General features: G+C 35.4%; 2 protein-coding genes across 2 annotated transcripts; both read left to right on the forward strand.

Annotated features, from left to right (window-relative positions):
- The first annotated feature begins 7,461 nt into the window (after positions 1-7,461).
- Positions 7,462-10,029, forward strand: LOC135847983 (uncharacterized). The gene is made up of 6 exons (XM_065367734.1): positions 7,462-7,868; positions 7,972-8,130; positions 8,280-8,427; positions 8,548-8,659; positions 8,745-8,987; positions 9,670-10,029. Exons 1-6 carry the CDS (start codon positions 7,802-7,804, stop codon positions 9,835-9,837), a joined length of 897 nt encoding a protein of 298 aa, XP_065223806.1. The 5' UTR covers positions 7,462-7,801; the 3' UTR covers positions 9,838-10,029.
- A 287-nt stretch (positions 10,030-10,316) lies between these two features.
- On the forward strand, positions 10,317-12,012 carry LOC135847982 (carbonic anhydrase 7-like). Its single transcript, XM_065367733.1, has 6 exons — positions 10,317-10,519; positions 10,628-10,792; positions 10,879-11,026; positions 11,125-11,233; positions 11,357-11,605; positions 11,702-12,012. The coding sequence occupies exons 1-6, from the start codon at positions 10,399-10,401 to the stop codon at positions 11,855-11,857; spliced, it is 948 nt and encodes a 315-aa protein (XP_065223805.1). The 5' UTR covers positions 10,317-10,398; the 3' UTR covers positions 11,858-12,012.
- The last annotated feature ends 7,207 nt before the right edge of the window (positions 12,013-19,219 follow it).

Raw genomic sequence — 19,219 nt, forward strand, 5'->3', positions numbered from 1 at the left:
ATATCACGCACATGTTTTTGCCATCCAAAATGAGATTTATGAGGATTTTGAATTTTGTTTAATTTGACACGAATTTTGTCACCAATAATTCTCATTGTCCTTTCGACGGATGACGATTGCGGGTTGTACGCATTCGTGTGTGCGACTTTTATGTCATTTGACTCCAGTAATTTGTACCACGAATCGCTAATGAATTGCGATCCATTGTCTGTTATGACTTTTTTTATTTTTAAATTATATTTCTTTACGTCAGTTAGTACTGTTTGCATGGCTGTGCATACACTAGTGGTTTGAATATTCATCATTGTTCTAATCCAGTTTTTTCCAGAAAATATGTCTTTTATGACCAACAGGTATTTTGGGTTATTTTGGACGGCAGGAATTGGTCCATAAATATCGACGGAGAAAACGTCTCCAAGCGCGTATGCTTCAATCGATCCAAATTCAATAATTTTTGGATTCGCATAATTTTTATTTACCTTGCAAATTATGCAAGAATTTGTAATGTCGCGAATGTATTCCAATGATTTCGGATGATAATACGTGCGTCGAAATATGACGTCTAATTTAGCCGCTCCTATATGCCCGTATCGGTGGTGCAAGTGGTCCACTGTATCATAAAATAATAAATCAGGGAGGTATGGAACCCTTGCCCCATTTTCCAGTATTTTTAATAGAATCTCTTTTTTTTTTACATTGTCTTCAATTGGTTCATCTGCTTCTGTTGTCGTGATTTCTTCCGTTTTTTCACGTATGTTCACATGTTTTATTATAAATTTTTTAGCTAATCGCTTCTGTTTGTCTAATTCTTTTTTGGAGTCTGGTTGTTTCTAGAGTATCGTCATTATGTCATTACATTTTGTATCAGTCATTTGATATTTTGGGATATCGTTTAAATTTTTGTATAATTTTTCAGTGTCTTCTTCTACCGCATTTACATCGTAGGGCTTTAATTCAGTCCGAAAGTGTTTCAGTTCTAATTCTTTAGCTCTCATTGCGTATAACATGCGTTGAGATTTATCATCAGTATATCTTAGGTCAAAACAATTCAGCCAGGTAATCCAGTACGCAGCCTTACGATGGGTTTGTACCATTTCTCGGTATCTGTCTACAATTGAACTTAAATTTTTTCTCACGTGAATAACACGTCCATTTACCCACATTTGTACTTTTTTCAGTACTTGCACCATACACATCATTTCTTTATCGAATAAGGTGAAGTGTTTTTGGTGTTCTTCGAATGCAATCGACACGAGTAAGCAAATTTGCTTTTGACCATCTTTATCAATATAGAACAAGACTGCATTCATGGCATCTTCAGTGAGATGCGTGTCTAAGTGTAGGTCTCCCGTTTTCGGAGGTGGTTTTAATTTAAAATCTTTACAGAACTCTGTTTTGAGTTTTTCAAATGCTTCTTCTTGTTCTTTATCCCATTTCACATTTGTGTTGGCTCTAGTTAGTTTGTAGATAGGTGCCAGTATTTGCATGTATTCATCAATAAAATTTCTATATAGACCAGTTAATCCTACTAGGGCTAAGATTTCTTTTACTGTTTTGCATGCGAATTTGCCCTTGTGAGTGTGTTTTTTTACAAATTCCATAAATTTGGTAATTTTCTCATTTTGTTTCGCGACTTCATCTTTTGAAATCACAAAACCTAGGTGGTCCGCATATTTGCGGAAAAACTGTGTTTTATTTGGATTCAATTTTAGTCCATTTTTACGAATTGCTTCGAATACGAGCAGTAATCTTTCCAATGTTTCTTGGAATGTTTTTCCCGATACTTTTACGTCATCGACGAATTTTGTTATGCCTTCCTTGTCCGGAATAACTTGATTGATCATGTGGACGAATTCTCCACTTGAAATTTTAAGTCCATAAGGCAGACGACAAAATTCATATACTTGTCCACAAACTTGGAACGGTGTAAATTTTCTTGATGCTTCGTCTAAAACAATTTGCCAAAATCCGGCAGTGAAATCAAGTGTGCAAAAATATTCGTCACCTTGATTTTCGAATATAATTTGTTCGACTGGATTTGGTTCAGTAAAAACTGCTTTTAATAATTTGTTTAATTCATCTGCGTCCAAGCACAGTCTTATGTCTCCATTCTTTTTTATTACAGGTACGACTGTATTTATATATTTTGACTTTGATGGGCGAATTATGCCTAGTTTAATCATTTTCGCAATAGTTCTGCGTAATGCTTCGATTATTTTTTGTGATGGACGAAATTTTTCGCCTCTCCATGGCCCAAGTGCGGGATTTTTATCGAACTCGAATGCTATTGGTTTTCCCACATATCTTCCTGGATTGTTACTAAAAATATCGCAGTATGCAGTTGCTTTTTTCCAGGCATCACTTGCTACTTCTTTAGTTATTTCACCATTTTGAATTAATGCATCCAAATCAGCTTTCAGATTTTTCTTGAAAATTTCTATGGCTTTTTGATGCTCGTGAGCCCAGTCATCGTCTAAGAATCCTGTTTTGGATTTTATTTTATGGATGGTTTCATGTTTGTATTTATTAAGTAATCTAATTTTAAATACAGCGAGCGCGTCTCTGTATTCATCTTCCATCAAGTAAGGAATTCTGATTTTTTTACCATTTTTTAGTGTACAATTAGCGTAATTTTTTCCATTTTTTATCCTTGGTTCAATATTTAAATATCGCATCGCAACACGTCCCATGATCATGGACCTACTTGGGCAGTCCATTACATAAAAAGGTGCATGGATGAGTTGCGTTCCTACACGCATACAAATTTCGACCATGTTTGACATGGTACGTATTGGTTCACTATTCGGTAATTTTAGCAATACTTCTCTTTTAAGTGGTATGTAGTTTATCCAGGCTGGGTGCTCTCGTGTAATGTACTCTACAACTGGTTTTGTGATTACATTCGGGAGTGCCCCAGAGTCCAGGAGCATCGCTAAAGGTCTATCACCCACTAATACTGGGATTACCGTTGCTATATCTTCAGTACTTTCTGATATTATCATTTCATCAGTGCCGGGGCGAGGATGTCCTGGTTTAAAATGTGTAAATTCTAGATTTTCAACTAGTTTTACTTCTTTTTCTTTATCGGGTTCTTTGACCTTTTCGTTGCTTTTATCCGGTTCTTTTATTTCAGTTTCTACGTTTTTTACGTCTAACGTTATTTTTTTCTTTTTAAAATTATTATTTTCATCTAAATCGTCATCGAAAATATCTTGTAGTTCTTCTCGTAATTTGAGATATTTTCTTCCTTGGAATTTCGGCTCTTTAGCAGGTTTTGATAATTGTCCTGCTCTTGCTTTTTTATAGTAGGTAATTTTTTGGAATGTAGCGTTTCCATCTTTATTTATTGTTTTGCGTTCGTATTCGCCATCTTCGGGGAGGCATTCTATTTTTTGTGCCAATAGGTAAACTAATTTTTTCATTGATATGTTGTCAATATTTATATGAGTATCTATTACATTTGGGTGTAGATTGACTACTGGTTTTGGTTCATAATTTGATTCTTTAAATATCTCATTTTTTTGCTTTTGTTTATTTTCCCCAGTTGAGGGGTCATCAAACCATACTCGTTTGTTTTCCCATTTTTCCAGAGCTTCTTTTGTTTGTTCGTAAATTTCTTGGTACATGTCTAGGTGCATGTAATATTTTTCAAATGGTACTGAGTAGTAAAATCTTTCCGGTTTTGGGACGATTTTCTTTTTGTGATCGACCATTGGTCGATAATAATCGTCCCCTATTTCGGGGGTTACTATTTCCAAATTTAAGAAATTCCAACATAAATGTCTGAAAAATGTGATTTTTGGATGTTCAGCTAGTGCCACAAACATATCACGATATGCTATGTATCTATTTAGAGGTACACCAATTTCTCCGGGTTTACAGGGTTTTACTACAGGAAAAATTAAAATGATATGAAATGGCTCTTGTTCGAGTAATAATTCAATGATATTATGTAGTTCACGTTCTACTACTGCGTAGGGTTTTCTGGAGTAATTCAACTCCAATTGCGCTGCTGAGAGAACAATTGTAGCATTTTTTGGAAATGTTACATTCAATAATATCTTGTATAATTCTTCAAGCGGTATTTGGTCTCGTAAATATCGAGGCATATCTTTGGCAAATGTTTCTTTGCCGCGCCGTAAATGGTGTACTAAACCATCTCCTATCCAAAAGTATCTTTCAAAAATTGATGGTTCGGGGGGGTGTGTGCTAGGTGATTTCCCATTTTCACCTAGCTTTATTTGTTTCCCGTAGTTTGGGTAACTTTTGTTTCAGCTTGTGTAGCGTGTGCTGTTTTTAGTGGTATTTTTACTTCTGTATTTTGAGTGGCTCCTTGTTGAGTCTGTGTGAGTGGTATGTTTAACACTCCTGGTGTAGGTTGCATGGTAGCGCCTACATTATTTACGTCTAACGTTTGCGTACCTTGGCCAGCATTGGAGATTTCAGTCACCGTAGCTCCTCCTCCTTGTGTACCTTGGGTTGCAAAGTTCGCATCCATAGGCATTTGTTGTGGATATGGATAGCCATAATTTGGCATTTGTGGGGGGTACTGAATTTCGTCCCATGTTTGATCATGATTTAGATCAGCATAATATGGGTCAAAATTTGGATCAGCCATTTGTCCATAATTCGGATAACTGGGGTAGAATGGGTTTCCATAACAGTCGTATGAAATTTGATTCAAAGGTAGTGCAATTGCATTATTGTTTTTATTTTTATTTTCAGCATCTGTATTTACTTCGGTAATCGTTGGTCCTTGTTGGATTGCATTTTGTCAATTTTGTCTATTTTGATTGTTGTATCTGGGGTAACCGTTTCTATGGTAATTTCTTGGTGGTCTATTCATCGCTACGCCATGTGGGTACGATCCATCGTATGTTAGTCTATATCCTTGGGGGGTATTGTAAAAATTTTGCCCCTGTTGTAGATACCGTGGAGGTGGGTATTGGAGGTTTTGCGGTGGTGGAAAACGCATCGTACCGGCAAACATATTCATCATATTCATAAATGCCATCGCGTCGGGTGTAGGCGGGGTTACATTTGTCATGTGTTTATCTACTTTGAACCGACGTCGTTGCGTTAAATCAATATCTTCTTCGCTTAATTTGCGAATTTTTTCGACAAATTGCTCTATTGTTTGGCCAGGTTCTTTCAGCCTTTCTTGGAAAACTAATGGAACTTTTTGAATCATAGTTTTAATCACCTGTTCTGGTGATTTTGTTTCTACGTGGCTTAACGCATATGTTAATCTAATCATTTGACCAGTAATGTCTTGGAAACTACTGCCCCTTTCCGCTTTGTCACATAGTTCTATCATGTCATTTTGGGCTCTATCGTTCCAGTAAAATCGTAAGAAACATTCTTTTGTTTCTTCGTAGGTATCTTCTGGTCTTAAATTATTTACCCATGAATCTTTGTCAGATGTTTCGACTAATGAACAAAATAGTTCAGCTTTAAAATCGTCATTAATGCTCGTATTACGAGTGTGACGTTCAAAACGTCTAATAAATTCATGTGGAAATAACCTATTATGGTCATAGAATCGAATATTTGATTTTGATAAAAAAACTAGGTCTAATTTCGTACCCCTGTGGCCTCCACGACAGGGAGTTTGACGTTTGAATTCTTCTTTTAATTTTGTTAATTCTTTTACAGTTTGTTTGCTTATTTCAGCTTCCTCAAGAACAGTGTTGGCCAGTGTTTCTCTGGCGTCGTCTACGTCTTGAACCTCTTGGACGAGATTATCTAAATCTGTACGAATATTTCTTATTGTTTCTTTAGTCTCAGCTTTGTACTGGTTATTCTTTTCGACGTATTCATTAGCCCAACCTTCTAATTTGCTAGTTTGCTGTTCACAATTTCTCGCTTTTTCGTGTGCTTTTCTAGCACACGCTGCCGTTGATTCTTGCAATTTAGAAAGCTGTTCTGTTTTTGTTTTTAGATCGGTAATTTGGCTTTGTTGTGCCATTTGCGTTTCTACTACTTTTTTCATTTTTCGACCTTCTAATACCCAAGTCATTTTTAGTTTCTTTGCTAATAGATCGGAATTGACTTCTTCGTCAGGTTTAAATGGTAAATCTTCTTATGTGATTTCATTTTCATCGATATTATCGTCGCGAGTCATTTTATTGGTTTTGGGAGGAGTAATATCGTCTTGATGATTTTCCACTGGTATTGTTGGGATTTTGTTTGGTTTTTCTTTTATCGGGGTGTTTTGATAGCGATTTTGTAATGCTTTTTCGTTCAGATTTTTTCTCTCTTTGTTACAGAGATGATACATATATTTATTACTAAAATTACAACAATACAAAATAGTATTTAAAAATATTACAGTATTCACAATGTGGTCCACGAGGTACCGGTGGTAAAAAGTGCGCGAAATTTGGCGCGAATATTCGTAGATCTGTTCGTAATAGAACAATCAGGTGACGAGTTCGTTGCGCGGCAGCTGCGGCTACGGCACAACGGTCGATGCGAAAACGTCGGGTGGGTGGGTGCGGCGTGGATAGCAGCGGGACCGTTACCACGTTTTCGCCAAATTTGGATTTTGGCGCTTCTGGAAAAAATATACAATGCTTTTAATTTAAAGAATGTATTATTACAGTAGCACTAAAACTTTCACTGGTGATATTTTTCACCATATTGGTTAGGTATATAGTACCTAATACACAAGCGCGCGAACGAAAAGTTGAGCTTTTCGTGACACTTAACAACTTGCAAGTTAAGTAATTGGGCGCCAATGTTATAATGAGCCGTCACTGTACCCCTGAGAGTGTAAATTGAGAGATAGTCCAAGCCCGAAGGGCACTTACCCCAATGTATAGATGTGAGATCGCGTACGACACAATAAACAGTAAAAGCACGCTCGAGTACAAAATATATTATCGTCTTATCGACAATATCAAATACAACACAATAATAAAAATATATAAAAGAATGCACAAATCATAAATGAGGAAATACCTCTTAAACTCTTACAACATAAAATACTTAAACTAGAACACATTCAAACCTCGGAAGATCCGCGAGTATGATAAAAAACACATAAAAAACTGACCGCCTGAATATTGCTGAAAACAGACTGCCACGATGCCAGCGTCGCTCGTAGGCTCATAGCCGCGACCGACGCTCTTAATCAGTGTTACCCGAATTAGGGTGCATTACATTACTCTAATGCGAGTCACCCTTAGGCATATTTCCCTCCTTACAAAACAATCAGTCTAGTCCTTTTCGGAAATAAAAATTTTGAAAAATTATCAAATAGGTATCCCTACTCTTTGAGAAATGATTTTTTATAAAGTGAATAAAACCCTTTAACGCGTGAAGAGAGCACCGGTTTCTTTCCTCAAATGAATGAAAATTCAATTTAAAATATACAAAAGTATATGAATTCATTTTGGCCAAATTTGGTCGCGTTACTGGTTCTGTTCCTAAGTCATTATAAGGCGCAAGTTCACGCTAGCTTTCATGGTTTTATGAGCTGTTGGTGAATTCATACGTGTGTTTCAAATTTTATGCACTAAAAGAACAAAATTCACGGTTTTGTTGAGGTCATTGCAATGGCAAGCTCGTATAACGTTATTTTCCGTTTGCAATTAAGATAAAATATACACGGACTGAAGAACAAATTATATTTTTACCCAAAGACATAACTGATAGTAATCCCTATATAAAAACATTTTTCGCGGCAGAAACCACCAATCCAGAAAAAAATTTCTAGTTGTGGTTAACTGAAAATTTTAAAACAAAATTCGGCTGGTTCGTGTATTAAGTATAAAATACTTTCAACATTTCTAAGGCAATGGCTGGCATTAATATTGCTGTAATTTTTGTAGCAATCTGTTGCGTGCAATATATTTCTGCTGATGGTAATGTAATTGCAAATACCTACTGGGATTTTTTTATCATATGTACTTACTTACATTTTATTCGACATTTCTGCATATTTCAAGTTTTAAAATGTCACCTTAGATAAAGCACATTTGCCGTTCAGCAAAAAGGGGTTCGATCCAAAGACACCGACGCCAATTAACATTGATACCAGTAAAGTGAAGGATATCATCACAAAACCTCTAATACTAACCGTTGGTCTTGCAGAAAAAGTTATATTGAAAAATACTGGAAAATCGGGTTAGTTTTTATTTTCTCAATACAAGAAAATAACTCAAATAATAAAGCAAGTTAGTAGGTATAACGTAAATCCTATTTTAAAATATGAAAACGGGTACATGTCGATAACTCGATCACCTTTGATCAACATTTATGTATTTTGTTCACAGTGGAAGTAACTTTAGCCTCTCCTTTTACTTCAACCTTTGCATTTGGTGGGGTGCTTTACAATAATTTCTACATATACCACAGCCAAAAGTATTTCTTCTCAAATAAAGAAGGTGGAATCGCTGCTACTACGGTGGATGGGAAAGGCGGGTGAGTGGTACATGAATAATAAGCGAAATTTTTAAATCGTATTGGTATTGGCTTGCGTGAATATGAAACGACAATGGAGTAAGTTAAGTATCACTTATCAATTTCGAATATTTTTTAAAGAACTCAACTTGAAGCATCCATAGTTTATTCCAATATTAAGTATGGGTCTTTCGAAAACGCTTTAAAATATCGTGACGGTACATTCGAAATTCGTTCTCGTATAATAGTGGGCGTAAGTATTCTATTTGAGAGTTCGCTAGTTGGCCTGATATTAGTGTTTTTATTATGCAACAATATTGTTTACCTATTTTTTCCAGGATTGTCACGAAAATCTTGCATTTAATAAATTTGCGTATTATTTGGAACAAATTGTCAACCCCGGAAGTAGTGTAGAAATGTCCATCGTACCGACCTTTGCATTTTATAACCTATTTCCGGAAAAGGTGCAGTATTTCGCTTTTCCAGGATCATATATTAATCAAGTCTCAGGAAAACAATATTACTCTTCCACCACACTTGTTAAGCCAGTCCTTCCCTACCGGTGCATAACGCAGGAACAGGTACCTGTGCTGGTTTTTTTCTCAACATTAGATACCTACTTAAAAGCTGAATTCAAAGGTCATTGGTTGGTAAGAATAGTAGATTGACCTTCATTAGGATATTCAAACTCACTATAGCAATGCTTAGTATGTACTCTTCTTGAAACTGATTGCATGTACTATTTCATTTGTTCACCCTGCTGCACCTTGAAAAGAAAATTCTATTTACGTTTTGAAAGATTTTGATGAGGTGGCCGGAGACGAAAATGATTGTAAATTTCAAATTTTTTATTGGTTTGGTTGACAGAAACCAAAAATGACCCAAAACAGCTTTTTTTGTTACCTTGAATCAACTTTCTGAATAAAAAGAAACAATTGTATAGGTAGGCCTCTAACGCTGGTCTGGTTAGGAGAGTATGTGGATTGTGGATGTAAACCAAAAACGGAACGGTAGTGTTAGGACCAGCGCGACAAATTTAGCATTGCTCAGTTGTAATATTCTTTCATTTGAAAGAATGATTTGGTCAGGAATCGACTTCAGAAATAACAATTTTATAGTTATGTCATTGAAATCAACGTCAAACGACGAATTTCAAAATTCGAGCTGAAAATAAGAAGTGATTGAAAATTCTTACCAATCAATACCTTTTCCCGATTAATGTGATTCTGATATACCTGTGTGCAATTCAACATTTGAATATAGTTCGATAATTCATTTGGAAAGCTGAAGAACAGTCACGGAGGAGAATTAGACACTGCACTTTCACAAAAACCTGCTGGAGATAGACCCATTGTGAGCACTAGTGGCATTATAGAAATTCCAGTGCCTTTGAACTTGTTCCCTTCAATTGGAGGTTACATTCATCATTGAAAATTACATACATAATTATTCTGCAATTCCTACATTAGGTATTAATGTGTTGTACGAAATACGATTTTGACTAAATTCTACGAAGACTTTTATTTCAAGTTGAAAGTCAGTCGGAAATTCTTCAAGCCCAGATGGTATAGGTATAGGTAGGTATCTCTGAAAACGAGATACTTACAGACCCTTAAAGGCGAAAGCATTATTTTTTTTTTTTTGAAATTTTCAATATTACTTATTAGCAGATGAATCACAATCAAAACTTGGATTTTTAGGTACCGCATTTTCAGAATGTTATGTAGTTATTCTGATTTTTTTTTACTTTTTATCTACTTTTCACAACGTTCCACATAAATGAAATGTGACGATGTCACTTCAAGTGATGACTTTTTTCGATGCCAGAAAAAAATAGGTACCTGAGATGCTCATGAAATAACTCATTACCTTATCAATGGAGTAGATACGTTTCATTTGAGGCTCAAAAAATCGTAAATTTAGTCAAATCGACAGCAAGTAGATATACTTATTAGGTATATACACGTGCGTACAAAGTTCACAGCATGACCAATGTTTCAAGGTGATAACCGTACATTGTTAGAACTTCAGCTACCACCTACAGGTATAATGCGTCGGATATCTATTTGTGTATTTTTCTGCTTAATAAGCCCTTGTTTTACATCATTATCAGGTAAGAAAGTGAATTTTTTCCAAGTGTTTTACGAAGCTTATCATTGAATTTTTTGAATATACCTAAATACTTATCATCCACGGGACTATACTACGTGTACTGCTTTAGATGACTATTTTTTGCCATTTAGTGGACTTATTTCTCCACTGCCTCCTGAAACTCCCGAACCGATAAACATTATTAGTAGTAAAGCAAAACCTATTGTTACAACGCCTCTAGTTATACTTTCGGGTTTATTCGATAGAGTTCATTTGAGAAATACTGGACATTCTGGTAAGTATGGCATGAACGATCTTTATAGTCTCGTACAATTTAACTTTGATGATAGTCCATCATTAGACCTATATTACAATTTTCAGTTGAAATTAATTTGGATCAACCGATAACTTCGTCGATAGCTACTGGTGGAGTATTGTATAATAATATTTACGTATTAAATAGCTTTAAATTTCATTGGACAGATGATTTAAATGGGATTTCTGGCACAACATGTGATGGAAAAGACGGGTAGATAAAGTCTTTAAAACAATATTATTACCTTCCATTTCATACGTACATACCTACAAGTAAGTATGTATAATGAATGGAATTATTTTTACCTACAGGACACCCTTAGAGGTATCAATATGGTATTGTAGTAAGAAATGTGGCTCGTTCTCAAACTGCTTAAATGACCGCGATGGTCTTTTTGAACTTCGTATTCGTATTAATGTGGTAGGTACCTCTACCTATAGGTATTCTAAAAATTAACTATTCTAATTCCAAATCAATTCGTTCAATTGAGTCTAAACCGATCGACTGGGTTTATATATTGACTCAAAATACAATTTATTTCAGAGAGGATCAGTTCCTAATCCATTGTTTTCCCCACTCCAACAATACCTGAAGCAAATAAGAAAAGCTAATACGGTCTCGGAAGATTTTCCAATCGCTTTAGCGTTCTTGTGGTTTGATATTTTCCCCCCTTGGAACCAATATTACGCTTACCCAGGATCTTATTTTAAAGAAAGCAATGGAAGACATTATTACTGCAGTACTACGGTTGTTCCTCCTCTATTTCCATTCCATTTCATATCGAAAGAACAAGTAAACTCTTACCTATACCCACTTGAGTATAAATTTGGTATTCCTGCGTGGATCCGTTTTTAACATCATATTGAGGTAACTCTCAATGATTTTCAGTTTAAAGATACGTTTGGAAAATTTCAAAGGCTCAATGGAACAAGGTTAACCGATGCTAATCCGCAAGCTCTTCAGGGAAGAAGACCAGTTGTGGTGACAAGAGGTGTACTTAATATTCCTACAATAGGAATACCATTTGCTCCTACACCTTTTTAACGTGCGGTAAATGGACGTTGTTCCTACCTAAAGAGATTCGTGAATTAAAAAGTGTTCATTAATAAGAGATCAAGTGAGCTTATACTATGTGCTATCACGTCTCTGAGTAAATACACATTTTGTTTCATTCTTACAATAAATACAATTCAAAAGTGCCTATATACTTATCTATAATGAATTTCTTAAAAATCCTTCATCTCATTTTCAAAAAAAAAAATATTTCTCCACTATTTAGGTAAGGTAGAGTGGGGTAATTGCAACAATGGGGTAATTGAAAAATTGTGACCTCATACAAAAAATATCAATTTTCTGGTTGTGCCAACTAGGGGATGTCGAAGCAACAACCTTTACTATACCGACATATTCACCTGGTCACAACTCTCGCGGTTCAACTTGTCGCTCCGTAGCAAACACTTTTATCAAAACATGTTGAAACCACTCATAAGTAAAGTAAGAAGTGTTTTTTTAAAAAATGCATGTGAAATATAAAAAACTGTCGATTTATCTGGAATTTTCACGATTTAGGGTCATGAAGGATTGGATTGAAGTTTAAGGTAAAAGATATCGCAATTTGAAATTTTTTTTTATTTTGGCCGTAAATTGCGGTTTTTTTTCATTTTTGCATTTACTTACCACAATTTTTTTTGCCTCAAGTAACTTGAAAATGGTTTGAAATTACAAAAAAAAATAAACTTCCACGGTCACATGATGAGTTACACATTAGAGAAGTGATTAGCAGTTTTACTGAATTTTAAAATTACTAGTGGACCCGTAAAAATACCGGTAAAATGTAATTAAACTAATCAAATTCGGGTAGTAATGATACTGATAAAGTTAAAAAAAATTGCCATTTGGATGTTATCAACTTGTTTTGATTTGAATCACTACATAATAATAATACCTAACCTAAACCTATAAACGAAAATTTTAACCAAATTGGCCAAAAACTAATGGAATCTTCCAAAAAAAGGGAAAAAATCTTGTGAATAGATTTATTCTAAATAAATTGTCAAAATCCATAATTTTTTTATGTTTATACCTGAAGAAAAATTGTTTTGTTTGGCTAGAACGTTGCTTACAAGTTAAATAAATTCATTTGGTTGCATAAATTGATCAAAATTGAAATTGATATGTATTATCAAGTTGAATGGTGTTTTGGAAAACATTATCAATTTATCAAATCCTATGGGAAAAAAGCTCATAGGTAAATCACTGCATAAACAAAATCGTACAAAATTTCAGTAAATTTGACAAAAACCTTGTTTTAAAAAAAGTTAACTTTGAGAACAAAAAACATGAGACGATAAAATTTTAATCGCAAATGTACCTAATGAAGAATCAGCAGACCTAAACAAAATATCGGAAAATAGCAGTACCTTACCTACACTGAATTAATTTTTTCAGTTCGAAAAAATGAGGACTAAAACAATGGGAAAAAACACTACAACTTTGAAAAAAGGCATAAAAACCACTGAATAAAATATGAAAACCCAAAGTATGCATAGGAAAATTAATAAAAGCAAAAAAATTACAATTTTACAGCCAGAAATTCGTTTTTCGAGTTCAGATCATAAAAGTTCACTCCATTGTATGATGAACGTCATCGTCGTGGCTCGTTGGATGAGATTATAAGGCATGGAAAAATGGAAAATGATGTTTTTATAAATCTCAAATTCAAAAAAAAAATGGAAATCGCAAATTTCTGCAACGAATTACTCAAAGCGTTGTCTATATCGTCAAATTTATCCATCCCCCCCCCCCGCTATCTCCCAATCGAATGTCACAATTTCTTGAGCTAAGCTGTAGCTTCCAGCAAAAGTTCAAAGTGAGGAAATGGAAAATGATGTTTTTACAAATCTCAAATTCAAAAAAATCAAAAATTGGTAATTTTTGCAACGACTTACTCCAAACTTTGTCTACTTTGAAAAGAAAATCCTGTCATAAGATAAAGTGTACCCTCCAGTGGAAATTTGCATTTTGCAATCAACAACATCATTTATACTTGCCTAATATACGATTTTGTTCAACACTGATAGAAAGTTCATTTGTTTTCAAAAATTTGCAAAAAATTTAAATTTAAATTTGAAAAAAATCAGCCTTTAAAATAATCATAAACGCTGCATTTCAAAAGAAAAAAAATGAAAGTTTTTCCAAAAAAATAACCCTAACCGAAATAAAATGAATCGGATACCAATAATTTTGGTTAAGGTTATGGAAAAAAATTAAATCCATAATTTTGGTTACAGTAGTGGTTATTTATGGTTACAAATTTTTCCATCCCTGCAATGATCAAAAGCTTGATAAACTAAATTTAACCAATTTATTGATCTTTAGAAATATTTTCAAAGTCGAATGGCGTTTCAGAAAATCTCATCGAAACTTCATAAACGCCAGAAAAATGGCATAATAACTCACCAAATAAATAAAAATCTTCAAAATGTCACTCAATTTGACAAAAAAAATCACATAATAATATTATTTTAAAAAAAGGAAAATTGTGAACAAACACATCACGTACTCGTAAAGAATTACAATAATTTTAATTGATAGGTAATGAGTTCCGCACTGGCATACCTAAACAAAATTTCGGAAAAATAGTCAAAGATTCCATAAATTTTACACTAAACCTGATCAAAACTTCTTAAATGTCTATAAAAATCAATGAATAACAAACCTACAGAATTTCAGTCAAATCGACAAAAACTTGAGAAATTGTTTTAGTTTGTATTTAAAAGCATTAAAATGTTTTCTTTTTTTACATTATTTTTAAAAGCAAGGTGTTGTAAAAAATTGAAAATTTCAAATTGGCCAATTGATAAAAAAAAATTGAAAATTTTATTTAGAAAGAAATTGTTGGCTGGTAATCTAAAGTGACTAAAAAATATTGAAAATTTTTTTTAGAAAGAAAAATTGTTGAAAAATGTACGATAAATCGATAAAAATCGATAAATCTGACTCAAAGAATATTGACTTTTAATCAAACAATTCGACATACTAAAACATAACGACTCAAAATAAATAGAAATATTTATTTACTCGGTCAATGACCTAAGTCAATGAACCAAAACAAAAACAAAATTGAGCAGAAGCTCGACAACTTTATAACTCGACGAACTTATATACATAACGAAAACAACGAAAAATAAACGATAATTTAACAGCCAACAGTTTACGCGATTTTACGAAAAGAACAAAATTTCATTAAAAACATAACCAGCGATATTTAGAATTCGCGAAACGAATTTTATTTTTTATTTAAAAATAAAAACTAAAATTACCGAGCATAAACGTTACGGTTACGGTATCAATTTTGCCAACACCCCACCATAAAAATATTTTACCTAACACGCGTACCACTTAAATAAACGTAAAACTTGTTGCTTCTTATCATTACCGGTGTTTGTAAACACTACGATAAAAAAAATATTTTTACAGCAAAATTTCAGTTAAAACTATACTTATATTATACAAAAATCTACTCGAAAACATAATTTAAGTGTTAAACAATGACTCACAGAGTCTGTCGAATACGGTACGTGTCGTGGCTTTGGTCAAAATATCGGCAAGTTGATCTGCCGAGGATATCTTTTGCAAGTAGATTATCTGTTTCGTGACTAAATCGCGTATATGATGGTAACAGACATCTATATGTCTGGTACGTTTAGATTCGACCGTGTTCGCTACGGCAATCGCTGCGTTAGAATCGCAGTACACCGGTACGGTATCAATACGAACTTCCAATTCAACAAACAAATTTCGCCAAGACAAGACTTCCTTTCCAGATGTACTTAACGCAACGTATTCAGCTTCACACGACGAAAGACTTACACAATTTTGTTTCTTAACTACCCAGTCAATTACGTTGCCATAATGTAACACGAAAATTCCAGACGTTGACTTCCTGTCTAAACAATCACCAGCGAAGTCCGAATCTACGTACACTCTTACAGAGTGTTTATCAACGACTTCAGGTATTACGTAGGTAAGTTTCACGTTCAACGTACTACGTAAATACCTGAGAATACGCTTACTATATTCGAATAGCTCCTTGTTTGCCAAGTGCTGGTATCTGCTTAGAAAGTTTACAGCAAAAGCGATATCGGGACGTGTTCCCCTTGCTATGTAACTTAAACTTCCTAAGAGACCACGCACTTTGGTTTCATAACTTTTATCGAGCTTGAGATTGGTAATCTTCAAGCCCGGTTTGATTGGAGTTGAGATACTATTCGAATTAGATAAACCGTAATCATTAACTAACTGCTCGATATATGAATTTTGATGTATTTCTAACTTTTCTTTACTACGATTAATTTCCATTCCAATGAACTTCTTGCATTGTTCCAGGTCTCTGATTCCAAAACGCTCATTCAAACGCTTGACCAACCACTCAATTAGACGATCATCGCAACCTGTAATTAGAAAATCGTCTACATAAACGACAAACACGCAACGTAGAGGATTTTCGGCATCGAAATACACACAAGGATCGACTTTACTCCTTACGAAACCGAGCGAAAGTAAGTACTCGTTCAATTTAGCGTTCCACGACTTGGGACTCGTTTTTAACCCATATAACGAACGTTTGAGAATATATACGACACCTTTTTCTTCGTTAGTCCCTTTCAGTGGGTTGAACATAATACCTCGGTTTATATCTCCATTGAGAAATGCAGTACTTACATCTAGCTGTCTCAACTGCCACTTGTTGACCATAGCTAGATTAAGCATCGAGCGTATTATTGGTTGATTAGGTGTTGGAGCGTAAATTTCATCCAATTCATAGAAATGATTGTCTTTGAAACCACGCAACACCAATCTCGCCTTAAATTTCACCCCACCATTCCAGTTGATTTTTTTCTTTAGAACCCACTTACTGTCTACTTTCGAATAATTCTCTTTATTTACGCTTTTTTCAGATGCTGAATACCAAACGTCCTTGATCTCCATCGCCTTTAACTCTTCATCTATCGCTACACGCCAAAATTTCGACTCAGGACCGTTTAACGCTTCTTCATACGTAAGGTCATCGACCCCAGCGAGTGCAAAACAAGCAAAATCATCGGATCGATCGTCGGTAACCGAAGTATCAATCATACTACGATCAACGTTAATTTCACCGCTACGTTCGGCTTCGCTTAACTCATCTGGATTTACCCAAGATGAGCACCCAGGAGCTGGCTCTACCGAACTACGTACATCTTGTTGATTCGTAGGTATGATATCTACGTCTTTTATACTTACAGTTACAGACGTTTTGATCAAATGATCGTTGATGATATCGTGTATCTTACGCGTTTCATCTACTTCTACGCAACTCGAATTTGTAAATTTATTTCGTAGAACATCGTACAATACATAACCTGTCTCGGTAAAACCGAGCAAAACCATATCGATCGACTTCTCATCGGTTTTCTTTCTCTTTTCAGGCGGTACTAAAACTCGTGCAACGCTTCCAAACAACCTTACTCTCGATAAATCTGGCTTTCGGCGATTCCACAGCTCGTACGGTGACAGATCGTTCAAGGCAGAATGCGGTAAACGATTGTACACGTAGTTCGCCGTGTATGCAGCGTAAAGCCAAAATTTATTCGTTAACCCGCCTTCGTATAACAGAGCTCGCATTTTTTCTTGGATGGTTCGGAAAAAACGCTCGACGGTGCCATTATGCTGCTTCTCATACGGCTCACTGTTCTGCATCGATATGCCTTTCTCATCGACAAACTCTTTGAAGGTACCTCCGATAAACTCGCTAGCGTTGTCGCACCTTATACGCTTAACCTTCGTATTCCATAACGTTTCACTAATATTGACATATTTTTTTAGGTAGGTACCTACTTCGGCTTTACTTCTCATTCCGAACGTTACTCCCCATCTCGTACAGTCATCTACGAAGCCAATCAAATATCGCTCGCCTTCTAGTCCTTCTGTAATAGGACCCATTACGTCAATATGAACAAGATCGAGCGGATTTGGATACCTATACCTACTCGAATCATAGGTATGTTTTTTCTGTTTAGCTTTGCAACAAATCTGACATTGATTAAAAGGTGGACAATCACATCCACGTAACTCAGGGATCTTATCTAGTACCGTCTTGCTCGTATGAGCCAACCTACGATGCCAGATGTCACCTTCACCTTTCAACTTATTTACTTTCTTTTTATTTTTCAGATTTACATCACTGTCACTACACGTACTGGTATTTCCTATACCTACACTTGAAACGTTCGATACTACAACTCCAGAATCATTACCTATCGTCGTCGAAGTATTGCCTACATTTGTCGAGTCACTACTATCGTCAGAAATTAACGCAGATGAATAATTTGAACAAGAATACAAAAGAGGAGGTATATTGATCATAAATTGAATCGTATACAATCCATTATCGTTAAGTACTAATCTAGAAACTATATTTCCCGCAGGATCGACCAAACGAGGATCTTCATCGAAGAAGAAACGATAACCATTCGCTACGATTTTCGACACGGACAGAAGACTAAAAGAAAGACTAGGTACGTAGTATACCTCGTTCAACCAATAGACGTTTCCGTCATCGGCTAGAACTCTCAATCGACCTACTCCTTCTTTGATCAAAGAGACTTCACAATGAGCGGATTGTAAACTTTCGTTTATTTTCCTCTCATCATGCAAGACTCCACGATGTTTCAGAAAGTGCGACGTCGCGCCACTATCGACGACAAACGTGATAAAATCGACGCCGTCGTCGTCGTTTGTCTCGACGTATGCATTTTCTTCACCGAGATTCAAAGCGGTCGAGTCACCTAAAAAATAGTTCAACCCGATATTTATGTTACGCGAATTTCCGAAATTAGAAATCGCGACACTGTCACCGAAACTACTACGACCGACACTATTTTTAACGAATTCATCTACGATATTACCACTACGACTGTCTTCTAACGAGAAATTTTTCTTTTTTTCAGAAGTCGACGGAAAAAGACCTAACGCGATAGACGGACGAGGACCTGACGAACCGGACGAACCTGCAGTACCAGACGTACCCGACGTACCACTCGACGAACCGTTACCACCGTTATTACGCGACGAATTACCGTTCTGCGGACAATTACGACCTATATGCCCGGTTAGATTGCATCGATAGCAAACGATACTTCCCCGAGGGTTGGTATCGTTTCTATAATTCCCTCCGGCGGATCGACAAGACTTGGCCATATGGCCCCGTTTATTACACTTATAGCAGGTACGATCTTTGGCTTGAACGAAGCCATTTTTACCACTACGATCACCGTTACCGTTCGACGAATTACCGGACGAGTTCGAATTACTACTACGCGATTTATTACGATTACGATTACGATTATTATTATTACCGGATTG

This window comes from Planococcus citri, chromosome 5 (genome assembly GCF_950023065.1).
Source record: "Planococcus citri chromosome 5, ihPlaCitr1.1, whole genome shotgun sequence".
NCBI lineage: Eukaryota > Metazoa > Arthropoda > Insecta > Hemiptera > Pseudococcidae > Planococcus > Planococcus citri.

Coding starts and splice junctions, on each gene's coding strand:
- LOC135847983 (XM_065367734.1), top strand. CDS start 7,802: ATGGCTGGCATTAATATTGCTGTAATTTTTGTAGCAATCTGTTGCGTG. Junction 7,869..7,971: donor GCAATATATTTCTGCTGATG/GTAATGTAATTG, acceptor ATGTCACCTTAG/ATAAAGCACATTTGCCGTTC. Junction 8,660..8,744: donor GTTCTCGTATAATAGTGGGC/GTAAGTATTCTA, acceptor TATTTTTTCCAG/GATTGTCACGAAAATCTTGC.
- LOC135847982 (XM_065367733.1), top strand. CDS start 10,399: ATGTTTCAAGGTGATAACCGTACATTGTTAGAACTTCAGCTACCACCT. Junction 10,793..10,878: donor GAGAAATACTGGACATTCTG/GTAAGTATGGCA, acceptor TACAATTTTCAG/TTGAAATTAATTTGGATCAA. Junction 11,027..11,124: donor ACATGTGATGGAAAAGACGG/GTAGATAAAGTC, acceptor TTTTACCTACAG/GACACCCTTAGAGGTATCAA.